General features: G+C 47.1%; 1 protein-coding gene across 6 annotated transcripts in view; it reads left to right on the top strand.

Annotated features, from left to right (window-relative positions):
* The first annotated feature begins 1,110 nt into the window (after nucleotides 1-1,110).
* MSS51 (MSS51 mitochondrial translational activator) overlaps nucleotides 1,111-22,650 on the top strand; it is a 39,916-nt gene continuing 18,376 nt past the window's right edge. For 4 of the 6 annotated variants that reach the window (XR_009558546.2, XM_035130725.3, XM_035130724.3 and 1 more), the window contains exons 1-6: nucleotides 1,111-1,280; nucleotides 13,704-13,926; nucleotides 14,662-14,817; nucleotides 15,353-15,477; nucleotides 15,877-16,440; nucleotides 22,362-22,455. Coding sequence is in view for 5 of the 6 variants with exons in the window: in XM_035130725.3 (XP_034986616.3) it covers nucleotides 13,742-13,926; nucleotides 14,662-14,817; nucleotides 15,353-15,477; nucleotides 15,877-16,440; nucleotides 22,362-22,455 (1,124 nt within the window). In the remaining variant the exon portion in view is untranslated. Of the gene's footprint in view, nucleotides 1,281-13,703; nucleotides 13,927-14,286; nucleotides 14,818-15,352; nucleotides 15,478-15,876; nucleotides 16,441-22,361; nucleotides 22,456-22,650 lie in introns of all 6 variants that reach the window. The other 2 variants (XM_088657427.1, XM_088657428.1) reach the window with 2 other exon arrangements.

The raw sequence follows: 22,650 nt of genomic DNA, 5'->3' as shown, positions 1-22,650 counted from the left end.
TGTTATTGCCATCCAGATGTTTTGGCCTACAACTCCCATGATCCCTAGCCAACAGGACCAGTGGTCGGGGAAGATGGGAATTGTAGTCCAAAACATCTGGAGGGCCGAAGTTTGGGGATGCCTGACATAGAAGGTTGCTAAATTTAAATTTTCAACGCAGCCAAGAGACAGCAGTGGAAGAAACAGCAGAAGCATATCCCTCACATGGTGGTGCAAATTGCTTACAAGGAAAGAAGCTATGGCTTCTCATAGGGATCCAGATGGCCACTGTGAGAGCAGGGTGCTGGTCTACATGGGCATTTGGCCTGGTCCAGCAAGATTCTTATTGTGTTCTTAAATGCTATCTGCTGAAGTTACTCCTGGAATAAATGGGGACTTTCGAAAAGACAGGACCAGACACACTCTTCAGGTTAAAATGTTTCCTCCCCTGCTCTTAACATTATCTGGGTGTGTACAGAGCATATCCTTAAAGCGCCACCACCTCAAGAATCCTGGGAACTGTAGTTTACCCTCAAAGAGCTACAATCCCCAGCCAGCACCCATAACAAACTACAGTCCCCTGGGATTCTTTGGGGGAAGCTGGGTGCTTTAAATGTTTGGTGTGGATTTGATATATGGTGTGGAAAGCACCGAGTCTGACTGAGCAAGCAACATGCCGGGCATGATGCTGCTGAACAAGGCTGTTTGTAGAGAGAAAGAGCGATCGAGGGCTCTTGCATCAGTTTCTACTGCTGATCTTCATTGACCATCTGTCAGGGATCATTCAGCTGTGATTCCTTCATTGCAGAGGGGGTTGCACTAGATGACCCTTGGGATCCCTTCCAACTCTTCAGTTCTATGATTCTGTGTCCATAGAGCATTACAGCCTTTGCTTTTCTCACAATAACCCCACAAGGCGAGTGTATATTATTTCCCCCTTCTACACATGGGGAAGCCACAACTGTGAAAAGTAGTTTGGTGGTGGTAGTTGAGGAGTGTGGGCCTCTTGTAGTGTCCTCTATTTTCCTGTTGGGGGCAGCTGGCTCATTACGATCCTGATACTGTACGGTACAAACTTTTGAGCAATTGAGAAAGCTCAGTTCAACACCCCCCCCTCCCATCCCTCCTGTCCATTTGGAAGGAGTCCTCCTTCCTAGTCAAGATCTGGAACTGCTGGCAGGATATTCTTAGACTGAGATTTTCTTCCTGGCATTTCTGCAGTTGGAGGCTGAGAGCAATACTGGAGAATTCAAGGGATATTTGCAGCAGAGGAAGAATCCAGCTGCAGAGACGTCTATCAGGTAAATTTCCCTTTCTGCTCATTGATCTTTAAATATAGCCTATTAGGGAACACCTTGACTTTCTCCGGTTTTCTCAGAACTTGCTCTCGCAACCTTTTTACCTCCTTCGCATTGTTGCTGCCCTGAATCCTTCTGCCTTCAACCCAGCGGCAGACCCCAATAAACTTTTCACAATCTCTATGCCCTGTGCTCCTCCAACAATTTCAATTTAACAGGAATAATCCCTGTTATCTCTGTCCTTGGGGTGCGGCTGGGTAGGAACTGCTACTCCATTTGCCTTTTGAATATCTTTCATAAATGCCCTTTAAGATTTTTATTTGTATATACTCACACACATATGACCTGCAAGAAGGTTCCGCCTAGGAATGGTGTGTCTCTTAACTGTAGCAGTGGTGGACCTTGGGGTCTCAATTTCCAGCGGCGCCCTGTGCAACGCCAACATTCAGTGCCCCCTTCGCCTCTCGCCTTCCACTCTACGGTGCCCCCTGTTACACCCCCAAGGCTCCGCACTCAGTGCAACTGAACCGGTTGCGCCCCCCTAAATCCGCCTCTGACTGTAGTGCAGATGGATCTGAACGCACATACCAAAAATCACAATTGTTCGAGTAATTGTTTTTCTAGTACTGCAATTAACCTACATTAAAAATATTTTTGCAGCCCCAGTAACTATAAGTAATTTTTGTTAGCTACCTTTATTTCTGTTTTGTCCGACAGAACTTTACTCCTGCTTCTCTATCCAAGGGCATATAAATGTAACATCCAGAAAAGGAGTTGCAGCAAGTTTTCCTATTGCGTATGGAGCCAAGCTTCCTCTCGCTAGTGCAAAATAAATGGCAGGCATGCCTGCCAGCTAACTAAGTAGATACTTGTGCAGTTGTCAGTCTTACTCCTTTTCTCCACCTGCCCTTTTAAATTCATTATGTTCATTCACAGAAGTATTCATTTGACGAATCACAAATCACAGTGTGCTGGATGGATGGATATTTTTTCTCGGCACAAGGCAGCTGCATTTCTAATCTTATTGTATAGAAAAGTTCATATATAATTAATTGTTCCTGTCTCCATCGTTCTATATTTGGTCACCTCCAGACTGTCAGTGTTTTGTGGGCACACTGGGAAATCTAGCTTTGTGCAAATAGAGTGAAGTAAAGGACTCTGTCACCCGAACACAACAAATCTGCTTTAAAAAACAAATGGACTTCTTGCCATTTGAAAAGTGATGGGGAAATGCATTGAAATGTGTGGGAAGAGTAAATGACTGCTAGGAAAACAAAAAAAACCCCAAGAGACAGGTGCTCTGTTGCAACAGATCCACTTCTTGTTTAAAAAGGAGAAAGAGGACATTTTGCAGAGTTAGAAAAGGGATGGGGAAATGGACCGAAGAGGGTTAGACGAACGTGTGATTACTGGGAAGACTCATAAACTACCCCATAAGAAAATCAGGATGAATGCAGGAACAGGATGAATGCTCACTGTCGCATGACCACTACAGAAACAAATCAAAACAAATGTTCATTATAAAGACTAGATATAATCCAACCTTTTGTTTGCATACACTTTATGCAAACAAATCAGGATGAATGCTTAATAAATGGGTCATCTGAAGGAGCCCTTCTCTGCTCATAGCTTTTAGATGTATATCTTGATTTGACTTGATTAGCCATGTGTCTAAATTTGAAAAGGACAGCCTTTCTCTTTGAAGCGTCATCAGAGGAGAGTCCGGGGCTGTCCAGGCCAGGTCCAGTTTAAAGAGGCTGATTCACAAGATACAACATATTCAATGCATATCTGAAGCGCATGACAATTCCCCCAAAGAATCCTGGGACTGTGATTCCTATACACACAGAACTACAATTTCCAGCACCCATAGCATACTAAAGTTCCCAGTATTTGGGGGTGGTGGGGGTCAAGTGCTTTAAATGTGTGTTGAATATGCTTTAAATGTATAGTGTGAATCTTCTCATAAGAGGAGGGCGGGCTTAAAGTTGCCCATCAACAGATCTCACCTGGAGAGCAGGCAAACAACTCACCTGGTCAGAGTTTCTTCCACTAGGCTGAGATGAATTGCATTTCTATTTCAGTTATAAAAAAATCTTTCTGAATTTGCGTCTATACCTCTCAATCAGAGTGTACAACTATTCTGCAGATCCATGCCCACTTTTACCCTCCTCTCCCTTTTTGCATGATGCCTAAATGTTTGACAAGTGACTGCTGGATTCCCCCTCCTGCAAAACACTGGGCTTACTGTGTAAGGTGAGATGGAGGGAGACCTCCTACCTGCCTGTGTCGGTCTCAATTAATGGGGTGCCTTTTGCATCTGTTCATCCCCTGACTTGCCCCTCCCAGCTCTGTTTGCCAGCCAGTTGGCCAGCTCCACGGAAGGCACAGGACTGGAATAGTATTGCTATCTCATCCTTGTTGGCAGAGCCTGCTTTTTTGTCATCTTGGTCTCTGACATTTGAGTGTGTCTTCCCCCACCCCCTGTCCCTGACTCCAGCTACCCTTATCTCCTTCATTCCCCCGCCAACATAAAGTATTCTGCAAGGGCATCTCTTGGGTGTGTGCAAGAAGGCTTTCGTTTTGCAAGTGTTCTCTTTCACCATGCTCGTTCTCCACTTGGCATGTGCATAGCATGTCGGTGTGTGGCTCAGTGGTGGAGCACATGTTTGAAATCCTGGAGAGCTGTTGCCAGCCAGTGTAGACAATACTGAGGTAGATGGACCAATGGTTTGACTCACCATAAAGCAGCTTCTTATGTTCCTGGTAACTTATATTCAAAGTGCAAGTAGATAAATAGGTACTGCTCCAAGCAGGAAGGTAAACGGTGTTTCTGTGCGCTGCTCTGGTTCGCCAGAAGCGGCTTTGTCATGCTGGCCACATGACCTGGAAGCTGTACGTCGGCTCCCTCGGCCAATAACGCGAGATGAGCACCGCAATCCCAGAGTCGGTCACGACTGGACCTAATGGTCAGGGGTCCCTTTACCTTTACCTTTACGTTCCTGGGAAGGCTCACTGTTCAGTGGTTAGAGCATGTGTTTTGCATCCAGGAGGCCCCAGGTTCAATCCTTGGCATCTCCAGGTTAAAAAAAAAAGGTAAAGGACCCCTGGATGGTTAAGTCCAGTCAAAGGTGACTGGGGTTGCGGCGCTCATCTCACTTTCAGGCCAAGGGAGCCGGCGTTTGTGGGTCAGTATGACTAAACTGCTTCTGGTGCAACGGAGCACTGTGACGGATACCAGAACACACGGAAACACCATTTACCTTCCCGCCACAGCGGTACCTATTTATCTACTTGCACTGTTGTGCTTTTGAACTGCTAGGTTGGCAGGAGCAGGGACAGAGCAACAGGATCTCTGATTGGCAAGCCCAATAGGCTCAGTGGCTTAGACCACGGTGCCACCCGCATCCCAGGTACAGCTGGGAGAGAACCCTGCCCAATACCTCTGAGGGTCACTGCCACTCGATATAGAAAATACTGTGCTAGATTAATGAATAGGGCAACTAGATTGACAAATAGGGCAGTACAGGGCAGCCTTTTCTCTTTCTATGGATATGTGCACATTAGCAGAGGGAAGCTGGTTTAAGGGGAAACACATCACACAGGAGTGTTTCTCGAAAAACTACAAGATATAGGTGGATTGTAACTATCACCACGTGTACTCGGCTTCAAACATGGGTGGTGGGAGCTCACATTCCCTACATTCCTTCCTAAGGGCTTTTAAAAAAGACAGGTGGTGACCATTTTGTGCGGGGGTTCCATTCCTGACCCCCGGGCTTATCAGCAGAGCGTGTAAAGGCATGCCCTGTCCTGCTCCGCTCCCGTTCTGCCTTCTTCTGGATCCAGAAGGACCCGCACATTGGTGATCACTTGTCAAGTGGGCACAGCTAAAATGGTTGTCGCCTGTATACAGGTTGAGCAGGTCAGTGACCAGAGAGACGCTGCTAAGCCTTCAAGCAGCATTCACCGTCCTAAAGAAGCACAGTACATTTAGAGCCCACCCACCCCACCTTGAGTTCCAGCTTCCAGTTGCCAGTTGGCAGCAAAAAATCTAAGATGCATTTCTTTGCATTCAGAACTGCCCAACCCTTTCTCTCGCACCCCAACTCCAGCAGCTAGGAGCCGTGAGCCATCCACGCTCATTTCAGCATGTATTAGCCCTCTGTGCTCACAGGTGTCTTAGGCTGCCAACACGCCGTACATTTAAAGCACATTTGAAGTGCATGCCTTCCCCCAGTGTTTGAGAAGGGTCAGAAAAGGAGAACCAAATGATCAAGGGGTGGAGTGACTGCCCTATGAGGAAAAGGTTGCAGTGTTTGGCACTTTTTAAATTTAGAGCGGGGTTTCCTCAAACTTGCATCCCCAGCTGTTGTTGGACTACAACGCCCATCATCCATGACCGGTGGTCCTGCTAGCTGGGGATGATGGGAGCTGTAGTCCAAAAAGCAACCCAAGTTTGGGAAATCCTGGTTTAGAAGAAAAGGCAAGTTAAGAGGGGACGTGATCGAATTTTATAAAGTTAGGCATGGTGTGGATGAAGTGGACAGAGAAAGGTCTTTTCTCCCTCTCTCATAACATTAGAACTTGTGGACATCCAATGAAGTTGAATGTTGGAAGATTCAGGAGAGAAAAAAATTAAGTACTGGTACTCCTTCAGGCAGTGCGTAGTTAAACTGTGGAACTCCCTCCCACAGGAGGCAGTGATGGCCACCAACCTGGTTGGCTTTAGAAAAGGATTGGGCATACTCATGGAGGATAAGGCTACCAGTGGCTACTAGTGATGATGGCAGTGCTTCTAAATACCAGCTGCTGGAAACCCCAGGAGGGAAGAGGGGTCCTGCTTGTCCTTGTCAGTTTACCAGGAGCATCTTGGTGGCCAGTATTAGAGCATGATGCTGGGCTAGATGGACCACTGGCCTGATCCAGCAGGCTCTTCTTATGTTCTTAAAGAATCCTGAGGATTCTAGCTCTGTGAGGGGTAAGCTAAAGGTTTCTCTGAGCAAAGCCATGTGCTTTAAACATGCTCTGAATGTATGGGGTGTGTGCAGCCTTAAGCTGTTCAACTGAAACAGAATGTAGAGCCAGGAGGGGAAGCCATCTTCCTTCCTTTGTAAAGCCAAAACACGGCGGTGTGGAAGATAATAAACGGACGGCGATGACAGGAGCTCCATCCAAGGGTATCAGGGAAAATCCCTTGCTCAGTTAAAGAGCCAAAGGAATTTCAAGAGGTGTGTTATGAGCTGAAACCTGGCCTGTACCATTGGCTCCAAGTTATGCCTCTATGTGTGTGCAGCTTTGAGAGACTGTTGTTTTCTGTCAACTGAGAGAGAGGGGGATGATGGCTGTCTAACGAGAATGCAGGGGATTGTCAGGGTAGCAACGCCAAACCAGCTGCCTGGAATTAAATGATCCCGTTTATTGTGAGTGAGAGTGAAGTTCCCCCAATTAAAAACCACTTAGACCTGGCAGAGAGACAGGCAGTCAAAGTCAATCATGGGGCTCAGCTACGCAGAGCATTTTTATAAGCCCACATTTCAGGCCGTAGCTGCCTGCAAGAGAGATCATGGGCAGGTCCACATCACACATTTAAAGCACGTTCCGCACACATTTAAAGCATGCAGCTTTCTCAAAAGGAATCCCGGGAGCTAGTTTCACATGCACAGAGCTACAATTCCCAGCGCCCTTTGCAAACTACAGTACCCAGGATTCCTGAAGGGGTGGAATGAAGTGCTTTAAATGTATGGTGTGAATCTGTCCAGTATCTATCTATTTTATTAAAATTTATATACCGCATGATTGTTAAAATAAAAAAAAATCAAAACGGGTAAGAGAATAAAACAATGAAATTATCAGTAAAAGCAGTTCCAAACAACTATTTGCAACATTCAAAGAATACTGTAACTAAAATAAGTGATAAGCTAAAAACAAGCTTAAAACACCTGTCAACATTCTACCTGCCTGGGTAGGCTTGCCTAAACAAAAATGTTTTTAGCATGTGCTGAAAAGAGTACAGTGAAGGTGCCTGCCTGATGTCAATAGACTGGGAGTTCCAAAGTGTGGGAGCTGCCACAGTAAAAGATAAATTACAAATGCAGAACAAGTATTATGCTCCACCTGTAACAGGGCCAGTTCTGCCAATTGAAGTTGTCAGCTGGGCACATAGGTAAAAGGTAAAGGTAAAGGTAAAGGATGCCTGGACGGTTAAGTCCAGTCAAAGGCGACTGTGGCGCTCATTTGCTTTCAGGCCAAGGGAGCCGGTGTTGGTCCACAGACAGCTTTCCGGTTCACATGGCCAGCATGACTAAACTAAGGTCACCAAAAGTTAACAACTTTTAAGGTAACAAAAGTTATTTTTAAAAGTTTTTTTTTAAAGAAGTAATATCTTCTCTTCTGTGATCTCCTCTGTCGCATGGCCTTCCTCTGGCCCCCAGCCTGCTCTCTTGGAGTGCTAGCTGCTGTGGAGTAGGCTTGGGTTGGGCCTGGACTCGGCCACATGTCCTTGCCATCCCAGTGCTCTCCTACCTCTCCTCCTCAGCTGCGGTGGCAGCAACTGCGCGGCAAGCTCAGGGCTCCCCTTTTCCCCCCTCCTTCCTCTTTCTCTCTCTTCCTTCTCCTTCTCCTCTCCTCCTTCTCCCTGGCCCCGGAGCGCCGCTGGGCAGTCAGCCGGGTGCTCTTACTCGCAGCTCGATTTGGGTTGCAGGGTGTGTGTGTCAGTGGTTCCCCCAGTTGACGTGCTGGACGTCCCCACTTCCTCCTCGGCAGTGGCAGTCTCAGCAGCCCAGAGCCAGCCTGGTAGCGCAGTTGGCTCTGGCTGGCCTCAGGAGCTGCTCGCTGCTGTGGTGCCCGCCATTTTGCCTTGCCGGGAGTCTCCGTATGATGTGTCTTGTGCCGTTGTACCAATCACGCAACATTCATTCCCTACTAATAAATCTTAAAATATAAATCCAGGGACATTAAATGAAATCCGGGGACATTCCGGGGACAGATTTTGTCCAGGGACAGATTTGTAAATCCAGGGTGTGTCCCCGGGAAACGGGGACGTCTGGTAACTGTTGTGAACAGTAACCATAGACTAAACCACTTCTGGCGCAACGGAACACTGTGATGAGCACAAGGAAACACCATTTACATTCCCGCAGCAGCAGTACCTATTTATCTACTTGCACTGGCATGCTTTCGAACTGCTAGGTTGTCAGGAGCTGGGACAGAGCAACAGGAACTCACTCTGTCACTCTGTCAGCAAGCCCAAGAGGCTCAGTGGTTTAGACCACAGTGCCACCTGCACATATGGGGTAGCCAGCTGGCACCAAGTTGTTCAGGGCTTTATATGCTAATAGTAACACCTTGAACAATATCTGACTGCACAGATATTACTATTTTTTTTTCAAAAACAAACAAACTGAGATCAATAGAATTTCTGAGCCAAAGTGAACGAGGTGGGGGTAGTTCTCCTGAAATTTCAGCATTGCAGCTTCTCCGAAATTTCAGCTTTGCAGCTCCTCCGATTTTTGCACATCCTTAGTTGTCTCCCTTGGGGGTTACCCACACCCTGCCCGAACTCTGGCAACAACAATCACAAAAAACATGTTACAGGGCTCGGCCTCAACTCCGCCAGCCACCGCTGCCTCTGAGCTCCTTCTAAGCAGGCTGACAAACCATCGGATGAAAGGTGCAGTATCAAGTGAATATCAGTTGTGGTGTCACTGGATCCTAGTTTTTCTGGCTGGGAGCCAGGCGGATGCCCTGCTCTCAGGCTGATCCTGCCCACCCTCCAGCGGGTATCATATAATGATGGGATGATTTACTGGAGCAGGTGTGAGGCTGAAAAGAAGAGGCAGGCCTGTTAGCCGGCGGAGAATGTATTCCCAGCTAACCTCGGGGAGACTCATCCGCTTGCTTCGTGAACATACCGTGCCAGGTCAGAGGAAGAAAAAAAGAAAGGGGTATCATAGAACTGCAGAGTTGGAAGGGACCCCCCAAAGGTCATCCAGTGCAACCCCCTGCAATGCTGGAAAAAATGATAGCCGCGTCAAAATCGCAGGTCCCTGGCCCCACCAGATACCTATTCATATAGAGCATTTGTAGCCCATTCCTCAGCCAGAAGGTCTCCCAGAATGGCTTACATGCAGTCACTGAAAACAGGGCAGTCTCTGCCCGCAGGCTTGCAATCTAAAAAGCATGACACACAAGGAGAAAGGGAAGAGGGGGGAAAGCAAACTCAGGCGCCAATTCTTAAGTAGTAGTTCTTACAATGGTCTCCTGGCATTGAAACAGCTCAGGGGCAGGAGACGCCTGTGGAGCTGGTCTTTTGGCAAAGCTGATAGAATGAGCCTCACTTCTCATCTGTCCCACTGAGGCAGCCTGATGGAATCGGCAGGCCAAGGGACTGCGAGGGAAGGAGGAACAGATTATATGTTTCCTCTAAGGCTTTCAGTCACTTAATGAAGAGGCATGCACAGGCAACACAGGCAGGATTTAATCCCAGCTTGGCTGCTGACCAGTACAGGTTAAATCCTGCTGGGGAAAGAGGCGCCTCTGGGGGCAAAAGCAGGTCCCCCAGCCTCAAAGAAACTCCTGCTTTTTGCAGACATTGGCTGTGTTACAGGGAACCAGGCAGAGGGCCTTCTCAGTAGTGGCTCCCGTCCTGTGGAAAGCCCTCCCATCAGATGTCAAGGAAAAAACCAACTATCTGACGTTTAGAAGACATCTGAAGGCAGCCCTGTTTAGGGAAGTGATTAATGTTTTGTTGTATTTTTAATATTCTTTTGGGAGCTGCCCAGAATGGCTGGGGGAACCCAGCCAGGTGAGCGGGGTATAAATAATAAATTACTACCACTACTACTTCTCTTGCATATGTAGTGATGCCTATAAAATGCAGGCTTCTTTCTTGGGAGGGGAGAAAGGAGTGCTTTCCCAGTCCTGTGATCAATGTTTCACGTGATGTCATAATGATGTCATCTGATTGACAGAGTGGGTGACCCTGGCCACCTGTCACGTTTGAGCCACGTGGCTCGTCCTGATAAGGATGGTCTGGCCCATGGAGCCAAAACCCTTTCCACACCCCAGACCTGATCTAAGGTGCTGAGCTACACGCCTTTTCCAGGAGGCGAAGGAGCTAGAGCGTCCCAAATGAGCCAATGCTCAGAGATAGCTTTGCTATTTCCTTTTGCCATGTGCGGTTTCTCTTGCGCTTGATCCGGAAGCTGCAGTTAGTGCAGAATGCTGCAGCCAGATTGCTGATGGGAGTGAGACTCTGTCAGCATATAACACCTCTGCTCGGTGACCTGTACTGGTTGCTGATTTCCTACTGGGCTAGGTACAAGGTGTTACTATTAGTATATAAAGCCCTTAACTTGGGACCAACTTACCTGCAAGATTGCCTTACCCCATGTATGCCCAGTTTGCTTCAGTCTGTAGAACTGGCACTATTACAGGTGCCACATAATCCTCAGCCCACATTTGTTGAAACTGATCTTTCAGTGTGGCAGTACACAAACTTTGGAACTCCCTGCCTATTGATATCAGGCAGGCACCTTCACTTTGGTTTTTTCAGCACCTGCTAAAAGTATTTTTGTTTAGGTAGGGCTATCCAGACATGTGGAATGTTGGCATGTGTTTTAATTTGGGTTGTTTTTATTTCAGCTTATTGTTGATTTCAATTATTTTTGAATGTTTTACATAGTCATTTTAAACCGTTTCTTTTTTTAAAAAAAAACATAATTTTTATTGATTTTACAAATTACAAAAAACGGTACATACATGAACATCTTTTCCACCTTCTTCCCACCCCCACCCCCATGGGACCTCCCCTGCCACCGAAGTATCCCACGTAGGTGAACAGTCAGAAATGGTCCATTTTATGATTGGATTTCTGTCCTCCTCCCCCTCCCCTGCCCCCAAAGCCCCCCCCCTGCCACCAGGGAGCTCCAGTAAACCAGGGCAGTACGCAGGAGGTCATCCATCCAACCATCTATTGTCATACCAAAAAAAAGAATAAAAAAAGAGAAAAGAGAAAAAAGAGAAGAAAAAAGTGACAAAAAGGAGAAAAGACAATACAAAACAAAAAAAATCTTTCTTTCATTCATAATTATTAAACCATATTTTGTGGGCTTCCCCACCCTCCCCCCTTCCCCGGTTTTCATCCCTTTTTTATCATCTTCAACAGTTTCTTATTTTATAAAATACACCTTTATACCTTATACTACTTTTAAATTGGCTATTATCATTTTCACCTAATGTCCAAATCACTGAAAAATCAAACTCCCATTTTTTCTTCCCGTGCCTAATTTTTACCCCCTCTATAAGCCTCCATATTTTCACCTTTTTTTCAAAATCAATTCACTTTTAAAACTATAACTATTCCCAATCTAACCTTACATCCCCGATTACCGGCTCCACCCCCCCAATCCAGCAAGTTCCATAGTCAGCAGTCCAGTTATAATCCTGTTAATCCATCCTTATAATCACAACTTCACTTTCCCTTCACCCCACCCCCTGTTTAGAACCTTTTGCCATCCAGGCCTCCATACAAGACCCCTGAGCTTCTTCTCTTCTCTGCTTATTTTTCCCCTCTTCCCTGTGGGCATTCTGGAGTTTCAGTAAGTCCAATCGTGCCCCCCTCGAAGGAGAGGCACTCCATCCAACTTTTTGTAGAGTTAAATCATCATTTTTTTCGTGGTGGGCTTCATTTTGTGTTATATTATCACAGTCCTCATCTTCATCTTTTCCTTCCAAATCACAGTCTCCATCATTGTCATTCTCACATTTGTCTTCTTCAGTTTCAATAGCTTCATCTTCTAAGAAATCATATTCTGCCATCACCATCTGGAATTGTTGCTGTAACTCTTGCTGTTGTGTCTCCTCTTGACATAGTTCTATTCTTACTTCCCACATTAAGGTCAAAACAGTCCGCTGAAACTCAGGCGAATACCTTTTTGTTGACATAGTTCAATCCTGTCAAGGTCAAAACTTGTCACATGGGGTGGAATATGATCACAGTTTATTTTCTCGACTCCATTTTAACAAGCTGGCTGCATTCTTCAAGTCTTATTAAAAATAAAGTTTGAATTCACATTTCAAAAGCATATAAACCAAAAAGGAATTTCCAAAAAGTCCAGAAATAAAGATAGAAATAAAATTTGACTTATAAATCCTGATCAGCTCACTGGGTTGTCTGGGCTGCCGGCTCCCGAGGAAAAGAAAGGTCTTTCTTAGTCTTAACCTCTTTCTGCAGGGCGCTCACAACCACAGTCTCTCTCCCCTTTTACCCTGCATTTAGGGGAGATTCTCTTTGATGCCTTTGAGGGATCCTTTTAAATTGAAATCTTCTATTTACGGCTTCGGGTTTCTATTTACTGTCTCTTATGTTGCCGTGGGGGGTGGTGGCTTCCTCTTTCCCCCCCTCTCTCCCAGATCCAAATTGTTTTATAATCCAAATCCAAATCGTGAGGTTACTTACAGTCTTATTTCCAATCGTTTTATTTTCAGAAGAATCCAGCGCTCTCCGCCTTCGGCTTGAAGCTTCTCACCACTAGGATAACGTTACCGCTCAAAATGGCCCCCGCGACTTCTACCCTCCTCGCTCCGGAGCTCTTATTAGAGCTTGCCGGAGAGTTGGGGAGTCCGGATTGGGGCTCTGCCGAGCAAAATTCGCCCCCGGGACGCCCTTCCCGAGGTTCTAAGGGGCGCAGCGTCGCTCTCGCTGCCCTCCCCACTCCTAGCAGAGACGGGCCGTCTCGGAGACGAGACGGGACCCCGCCGATCGGCGCTGGCGCTGAACCGGAAGCTCCATTTTAAACCGTTTCTTAACTGATAATTTTATTGTTTCATTCTTTTCTTAAAGTACTTTCTAGGTATCATTGCAATCAAGCATTACTGTATATAAATTTTGTGGAATAAATAAAAATAAAATAAATTCCGTCCCACACCCCAGAACAGACAGGTGGGATGTAAAGGAAGGATAGGATAATAGGAAAGGGAGATCAAACAGATGAGAAACAGAGCCTGTTGACCCATTTTGATGAAACATGTGGTACAATCCTCCTGTTTTCCTGTGTCTCTCACCACCATAGCACACTCTGCCCCTTGACTGAAGCATCTCAGTCTTTTGCATTAGTTCAGGCATAGGCAACCTTTGCTCTCCAGATGTTTTGGAACTACAACTCCTATGATCCCTAGCTAACGGGGCCAGTGGTCAGGGATCATGGGAGTTGTAGTTCCAAAAACATCTGGAGAGCCAAGGTTGCCTATGCCTGCATTACCGGTAGTTGGACCTGGCTGCTTGTTGGCTCTGGCGCCACCTACTGTTGGGCTTCTTGCCTTGCATTATACCGTTCCCAACAGTTGCCTACTGCCCTGCTGTAGCTTTTTCCTGGAAGATGACCCATAAATACAGAAATAGGTATAAATAAAAATCTCCCTTTACAGATTGATTCAGATTCTGGATCCTCCAACATCCCCCAGAGATGGCTCACAGGAACAAAGCTGGGGCTTCCAAAGCCAGCCGCACCAAAAAAAATCCCAAGGAGATGCCAGTTGTTACAGGACCCAATATGGACTCTCTGGGTTTCCTGGCTATGGACAGCAACGTCCCAGGTTTGTCGCAGGTCATCCTTCAAAAACTCAACATGAAAAGCTATGATGACTACAGGTGAGGTTTGTTGGTAAATGTAGGTGGGGGTGACATTTCAGAAGATGCTGAAAACCCTAGTTTTGGGGAGTGGGGGTGGGTGGGTGTTGATAGCTTCACAGAAGTTGTTAGGATCCAGGCCGGCAAGCGAGAATCTGCACTCTGGGAGCCAGGACTGGGAGCTGAAATATGAGCCTTAGTAAGATAGGAGGGATATTTCTTTAGCCTCATACACGCCAACCGATCCTGCTCATCATGGGCCATGCTGATTTCCTGATCCCTAATAAATCACTATCCACATTTACTTGGCCTTTTGAGAATGCCTTGTTAAACATTTTGGTTTTCTTAAGAGTGAGATACAAGCTTTTTTTTTTCCTTCAGGTTTCTGCTTCCCCTGCAGAGTCTCTAGCCCAGTCTTCCCCAGCCCGGTGCCAGCCAGATGTTTTGGACCACTACTCCTTCAGTCACAGGCAGCATGTTTCATAATTCACAAACTAACCCCTAATCCTAAAATAAAAATAAAAATACAGTATATTCCCATTTACCTAACATTCTGGCAGCTGAATAAACAGTTTTGGTATGGTGTTGCTACAAGTTTTGTTTTTGAGAACAAACTTAGTTAAAGAAAGAAAGAAGACTTGCTGGTGTTTATTTTTATATTTAGAGCATTTGTTCACTGCTACCGTAGGCGCCCAGAACAGCTCACCTACAACTGATTAAAAGAAGAGGGTCCCTGTTTGTGCTGTTTCTTCACAGGTCCGCAATGGAAGGCAGAAAACTATGCACGGATTTTGGCATCCGGTCCTATTTTGAGATGTTCCAGAAAATGGAGGACACTTTCAAGTTTTGTGTTGAGTGCAAGAAGCTTCCGGAATCAATGCCTGATCCTAAAAGCCTGCGGCGCTGCAAAAGGTTAAAAAATAATAATAGAACTGATATTCAATGAAAGAAATCCTAGATCAGGACAGCCTCTGGCCCTCTGGATATTTCTGAACTGCAACTCCCACCATCCTTTGCTGTTGACCATTCTTGCTGGGGCTGGTGGGAGTCGTAGTTCAACAACATATGGAGGGCCAGATGACATTTTTAAGTGTAATACATCAAGCAAATAAATGTGCATGTGACCAAACCAGGAAACTATGGCTGCCTGCTTTGGAACAAACCAGTATATTAAGCTTCAAATTGCTTTAGGATCCAAAGCAGGCAACCATTGTTTCCCAGCCAGATGAACCAGGAAACTATGGCTAAGGAGATGCTTCCTGGATTCAATGTGGTTCCTGCAAAGGGGAAGAGCAAAGCGGCTACAAGCAAAGGCTCGTTCATATACCAAGTCGAGATATGATCGTCCAGATATAGAGTGTGAATAAAGATCACTTCTTGTTATGGATATTGAAGCCAGTGGGGTCTGGTGGGCTGAACCTTTTGGCAACTTTCCTTCCACTCTCAGGTGCCAGAATGTCTATTACTGTGGCTCAGAATGCCAGCGAGCCAACTGGCCCACACACAAAAAGGTTTGCAAGAAGCTGAAACTGGTGGCTCTCGACCGACTAGTGGAATGGCTTGTTTTCACAGGTAAGCCTGCCATGGGCATGGGATTCTGTGCTGGTGTATTTTTTCCCCTCTGCCCTCTCTCAGTTGCTCTGTCAGTGTATCTTCACTGGCAGAATGGCTCTAGGGGGCCAGAGTGTTCAGTCATGGCCGCCGCCGTTCTGATGTGCCACCTGCATTGCAGGGCTTCCACCGAATCTTCTGCTGGCCAACCTTCAGAATCAGGTTATGCCCTTTGTTCATTCATTAACCACAGTTTCCAATTAAAAAACAACAACTCTACCTGACAATAAACTATAAAAAATACAACATGTATTACAGCAGCACCTTAAAAAACAAACCAATGAATCCCAAGGCCCACTAGTAACCTAAAGGTCTACCAGTCAATCTGAAGCTTTTGTTCCACTGTGATTCTTCTGACAGGCGACATCCCTTTCCCCACAAGCCCCTGGATGAAGCGAATCCCGGAGGTGAGAGGCTGGGAGGACTACTTCTCGATGCAGGATGGTCTAAAGGAGAAGCTCAGCAATATCATGACGGGGCGTTACATGAACATCCTCTGGGCCAATGCTGGGAAGCCAAAGCCAGAGGAGGCAGAACTCCTGGAGTCTGTCAAGCGGGTGATGACAGACTTTGTGTCCAGGCCAGCCACCATTGGCTTGGGGCTGTGCGTGTTCCGCCTTGACCCCTACGCCAAGCCTATCACGGTGCACGTGGTTGGAGCTTCCCACGTAGAGACTCTGAACGCCCGGGTGACAGACTACGATGAGCTCTCCCGCATGTTTCCAAAGCACCAGGGCATCGAGGTGGTGATGGTGGGTGTTGACGTGGTAGATGGGCCCATCATGAGGCCGCCGTTGGTGGCTTTCGGGCCCCGGGAACGAGTCTACCTCAGCAGCTACAAGGGCCTTTATCATGACTTCTGGGAATCGCAAGTGGAGACCCAGCAGGCTGCTCGGCCTGACATCGTGGTTGGCTTCCACCCAGGTATGTCATTCCATTGCCCCTTCCCTGTAGCTCAGTGGTAGAGCTTCTGCTTTGCATGTAGAAGGTCCCAGGTTCGATCCCTATTATCTCTGGATAGCAATCCTGGGAACATTAATTAGCTAAGGGTGCTGGGAACTTAACTCTGCAAGGGGTAAATTCCATTTCCCAGAATTCTTTGCAGTGGGAGGAAGCCTGCTTTAAATGTATGGTGTGTTGGAGCTAGAGTGCCTCTTCCCATTATAAATAGTGCTTGAAGCCTTTAGCTACCCTCTTCAGCTGGTCTTTTGTATTTGCAGAATATTTGTGGACCCAGCAGAGAGAAAGGGAGAGAGAAGGAGTTTCAGAAATCCTTGTTTATGCCAATGCACTCTTAGGATCATCCCTAAATCTGTCTATGAGCTACTGGAAATGGAATGCAGTAAATGGCAACAGAGAGATCCAAGTATTTTATCTGTAGGTGAACAATGCCAGCAAACCGACAGCCTTAAGAGCAGTTGTCCATCTCCACCCCAATATGAATAAGAACCTACCCCCCACTTGCATTTTATGATCTGTTTGCTAGCTTGGTTTGGAACGCAGAAAACTTTACATTAGGGTCAGCTACTTGCCTATGTAGCCCAGTGCTGTCAGCAGCAAGGGCAGGGAACTTCTGGCCAGCAGGGCAAATTAAGCCCGACACAGATCCCAATTTGGCCCATGGGCTGTTTTCCCCAAACTGTTTCCACTGGCCCCATACCTGGTGTCACATTTTGCTGCTTTCATAAAATTGCTCTAATTTTATAGATGTTGTGATTAGGGATGGAAGGATCTGCCCCTTTTGGTTCTCTGAGTTTCTCATTTTTCGCATCTCAAATTCAGTTCTCCATAGCTCTTTAACACAGCTCTCCCTCTGGGAGTTGTCACCATCAGTGACTCTCTGAGGTCTCTGGCAAAGAAGAGTCCCCCCCCCCTTACCACCTGCCATCTGAGCTTTTTAACTGCCTGTAGTAGTGATTAAACCTGAGACCATCTGCTTGCGAAGCAGGTGCTCTGTCACCAAGCTATCATCCCTTCCCAATTTGGAAGGGGGGGTTCCCAAGGGTGAAGACAGGTGTAATCTTTTTCGAGCAGTGGGGCCATTATGGAATTGCCCTTAACAAACCAAACATTCTGCTTCCTCTGCACCATAGAGCTAAGGGTGTGGGGTGGAAGACTTCCTTGCTCCACAAATAGAGGCTGGTGGCCATCAACTAGGGTTGCCATATGTCCAGAATCTTCTGGACATATCCGGAATACTGCTGTCTCTAGCAGTGACTGGGTGAAAATTGGTAAAATGTCCAGGAAAATCTAGATGCATGCAGGGCAGTCTCGAGCAGGTCACGCGCCCTAGTGCTGAGGGGCGGAGATCGCTCCGGCACCCCCGCCCTCACAGGGCGCAGCATGGTTTTCGCGCGGCTTTGCCACACGGCGCCCTGCCTACCGGCCCGGCGCCCTGGCGCACCGCGCCACCGGGGGTCTACCTAGAGCCGGCCCTGGATGCATGGCAGCCCATGTCAGCAGTGCCGTTTTTGCCTATTTTCCATTTTAAAAATCCTCAAAAACAGCAATTCTTTTGCCCCCAAAAAGCTCAACAAATTTCCTGTCTGGACTTTCACTGTTTGAAATATGGCAACCCTACATTAACCCACTTCAATGGATTATAAACTCTCCAGAGCCAAGATCTGTTAAGAACATAAGAGGTGCCTGCTGGATCAAGCCTAGCCCCCATCTAGGTACTTGAAATGAATATTTTTAGGACCCACCCAATTCACATAATCATAGAATTGTAGAGTTGGAAGGGACCCCGAGGATCATCTAGTCCAACCCCCTGCAATGCAGGAATCTCAGCAAAAGCATCTGTGACAGATGGCCATCTGACCTCTGCTTAAAAACCTCCAAGGAAGGAGAACAACCTCCCAAGGGAGACCATTCCACTGTCAAACAGCTCTTACTTTCAGAAAGTTTTTTTTTCTTATGTTTAGTCTCCTTTCCTTGTTCTTGAAGCCATTGGTTTGAGTCCTACCCTCCAGAGCAGGAGAAAACAAGCTTGTTCTGTCTTCCATGTGGCAGCCTTTGAGATATCTGAAGATGGCTATCTTCAAATATTCCTAAGGCTGTACTTTGCTTTAAACTGTTTTCATGCTGTATAAATTGTTGTGTGGCCTGCCCTGGGACCTGTGGGCAAAAGGCAAGTAATAAATCAAATCATTATTATGAATATTTACAATAAAAATAGCTGAGCATCCTGTTCTGACTGTAGGCAACCAAATGCCCCCCATGCAAGCAGGGCCCCTCTGCACTTGTCATTCTCAGCAACAGGCATTCATTGGCGCACTGCCTCCGACAGTCTCCGGCTTTCTGACAAAGCGTCAGGATCCTCCACATTTTCATTTGTCTGTTTGTGATTTCTTCTGTTTGTCCTGGGTTCTCTACCCACAGGTCCAAGAGATTCTTTTTTTGTACCACCACTTTCCCAGGGGGAACCCACTGCTCACTACTGAATGAGAACAAACATCAGTCGGGATTTCTGCGGATTGGCGTTTGTTCCGATTCAGCAGTAAACACCGGGTTTTCCCAGGGAAAGCTGAACAAAAGGTGCAGAGAATGTCCTCTAATCAATCTTTTCCCACCAGGCCATCATGCTAAGGGCCTCTTGTGCCGGCAAACAGGCCATGAACCTCACTGCCTCTCACCCTAACCTGCCTCACTTGTTGTGGGAATGACATGAGGAAGGGGAAATCTGGGTATGCCACCTTGAGCTCCTTGGAGAAAAAAGGTGGGATATAAATGCAATAAAATAATAATGATACTAGCAATAAATAATTGCACAAACCTAGATTACACACTTGAATCCCTCCTGCAGGTGATCCCACTCACCAGAGGGAACCTCTGGATGCCAGGTGTCTCAGAAGCACACCTTGCGGATCACAACTTGCCTAGCAAGCACCAGATTCCGCCCAGCTGTCTCGTAAGCTATCCCACTTCCAGTCAGCTGTTTGCTGCTGACAGTGTGTTTCACTGCTGGGATTAGACTGAGCACTAAAGAGCTGAGCTGAGGGACCCTGACAGGGGCTGATCAGCTTGTTAGCATACCTATCACTATCGAGCTGGTTAAGTGCGGAGCAGCTGTGGTGGTGGGGAGGGCATTAAGTACTCAGCCTCACACACAGCTTGGGTGTTCCTTGCACACATTACAAAACATACCGGTAGCCATCATGGTGCGCTGTAATGTGGGGGCAATCGGTACATGACAAAATGGCCCCAAGGGTTTCCCCAAACTGCATCCTGCTCAGTTTCTCCAGGGAAGGAGAAACTAGGTTCTATGAGCCTGTCTTAGCCCATAGAACTCTGCGAGGGCAGATCTGAGATGGAAGAGGAAGTTGGCAGGCATTGCCACTCCCTGGACTGGTGGTAAGCCAGAAGGCAGGCAGGGAAGAGCTGGCTGAGGGCAGACGGAGGTTGGTGGGGCAATGCCCCATTCACCTAATGGACCCACCTTCACTGGTGCCCCTCCATGTACAACAGCTGACCAGACTAGCTGTTGAATCTTACATCAGCATCCTCCACTGAACCCAAGAGCAGAAGACAAGCTCTGTCCACTCGCCACCCCCTCAGTATCTGTCACCTAAGGTAGCTGCTTCATCTTGCCTCATGGCTGGGCTGGCCCAGGCCTGGATCAATAGATGACACATCACATAATAGTAGAGGATATCTGGGGACAATGCTGCAAAGTAGGCTTCTTTTTCTACCGGGGTGGGATAAAAAAGAAAGAGACATTTTATGAAATTTTATCGGGGAGCGGGGAATGACTTCTGACAAATTTTGGGTCAGTTCTTTTTTATATATAGAAAGATGATGATGATGATGATGATGATGATATTTAGCCCAAAATGAAAAGGTCTCCCAGAGTGGCTTAGAAATGTGACATAGGTGGTCCCCACCCTCAGGCTTGCAAGCGAAAAGATAGAGCGCAAAAGCAAAAAGACTGGAAGGGAGGCAGGAAACTCTCCTTTGGGATTTCAAGCCACATATGCCATATCCATCACAATGGTGGGCATTTCTGTAACATTACCTGTCCAGTCCAAGAAGGCAGTCTGAAACTTTTCATAAAGGACGTTGCAGTGTGTCTGTCTCAGCGATGGCACTGTGCGGCACTGCAAGGGTGTTTCTTGCTCAGGAGCAAGGCCATGTTTCACTGGCGCTCTCCACCACATTCCGTAGGTATTAAGTTATTAGTACCAGGATAGTCAAATGCCCTTGTGAATACGCAAGGCTCCTGTGGGACATCATTCCAAGCTTGCAGAAATGTCAGAGGGCTTTGCAAAGTGGGAATTAATCTTCTTCCGTCCCCTACTCTGCCATCCCCAATCTGATCTGATCTTGGCAGTGTCACGCCCCCCCCCCCATGGTTCTCAGCTATGACGTGCGAGAGAGTTTGGCATCCTTGTTCTGACAGCTGCACAAACAGCCAGACCCTCACTATTCCCTCTCTCGACCTGCTGGGGAAGTTTCCAGCTTCCATCCTCTTTATGCCAAAGGTGTGATGTAGAAGTGGAATCAGCACTTGCTTCACATATCAGCCTTGCAAGGTATAAGCACGCTAAGTTGGCACTCTTCACCAGCAAAAGGTGCGGAGAATGTCCTCTGAGCAATCTTTTCCCAGCATGACATCATGCTAAGGGCATCTGTGCGGCATCCAGGATAAGTCAGCCTCAGCTCTTGCCCTGTGGCTTTGTCTGGCGTCCAGTCTCTGCAAATAGCACATGAGGTTATTAAAGCCATCCCTGGACTGAATTGCTTCGTGCAGCAAGCGGTTGCATGGAGATGTGTGTGTGTTGTATCTTGCAGGGGAGTGTTCAAACATGAAATGATCAAGGGGATGGAGGGAAGCTCCTCTGAGGAAAGGTTGTAGCGTTTTGGACTTTCAAGTTTGGAGATCAAGCAAGAAAGAGGGGACATGATAGAAGTGTATTAAAATTATGCGTGTCATGGAGAAAGTGGAACACTAGAAATCACGGACATCTAATGAAGCTGAATGTTGGAAGTTTCAGGACAGACAATAGAAAGGCCTTCTTCAGGCAGTGCATAGTTAACTTGTTCCCACAAGGGGTAGTGATGGTCACCAACCTGGATGGCTTTAAGAGAGGATTGGACAATGGCTATCAATGGCTACTAGGCATAATAGCTATGCCGTCAGAGGCAACGATGCTTCTGAACACCAGCTGCTGGACGCCACAGGAGGGGAGAGTGTGCTTGTGTTCAGGCCCTGCTTTTGGACTTCCCACCAGTTGGCCACTGTGTGAACAGGATAAAGGTAAAGGTAAAGGGACCCCTGACCATTAAGTCCAGTCGCAGACGACTCTGGGGTTGCGGCGCTCATCTCGCTTTATTGGGAGGAAGGGCGTACAGCTTCCAGGTCATGTGGCCAGCATGACTAAGCCACTTCTGGTGAACCAAAGCAGCGCACAGAAACACTGTTTACTTTCCTGCTAGAGCGGTACCTATTTATCTAATTACACTTTGACGTGCTTTCGAACTGCTAGGTTGGCAGGAGCTGGGACCGAGCAACGGGAGCTCACCCCATCGCGGGGATTCAAACCGCCGACCTTCTGATCAGCAAGCCCTAGGCTCTGTGGTTTAGACCACAGAGCCACCCTCATGGGAACAGGATGCTGGAGTAGATAGGCCACTGGCCTGATCCAGCAGGCTCTTATGTTCTTATGCATGATGGCACATAGGAATGGGGCCAGGGTCAGGGAGACGGCTAGGCTGAAATCCTTCTGACATGTTCCCTTGTGTGTTTCACCACATTGCAAAGGGCAATTCCACGAGATAAACCTTTCAAAAAATGCAACCTGGGCACTGCATACAAAGTAGCTATTTCTGGTCTTCTCCATTCCTAGGTTTCCATGCCTGCCATGACCTAATGGAGAGTTGGCTTCCCACCTTGCTGCTCCTTCGAGACTACGAGATCCCCTCACTCTTCACCGTGTACAGGTAAGCAGGCAGCTTTTCCTCTACTTCCTCTCCCACACCCGTTCTCCATTGCTGGTGCCAAGGGCCAAATAAGTAAGCGGAGGTTGGATGGCCACCTGCCATGGATGCTTTAGCTGAGATTCCTGCATTGCAGGGGGTTGAACTAGATGACCCTTGGGGTCCCTTCCAACTCTATAAGATTCTATGATTCTATCT

The sequence above is a fragment of the Zootoca vivipara genome, chromosome 13 (assembly GCF_965207765.1).
Source record: "Zootoca vivipara chromosome 13, rZooViv2.hap1.1, whole genome shotgun sequence".
Lineage (NCBI taxonomy): Eukaryota > Metazoa > Chordata > Lepidosauria > Squamata > Lacertidae > Zootoca > Zootoca vivipara.
The sequence above is the reverse complement of the archived record's forward strand: the minus strand, read 5'-3'. Positions and strand labels throughout refer to the sequence as shown.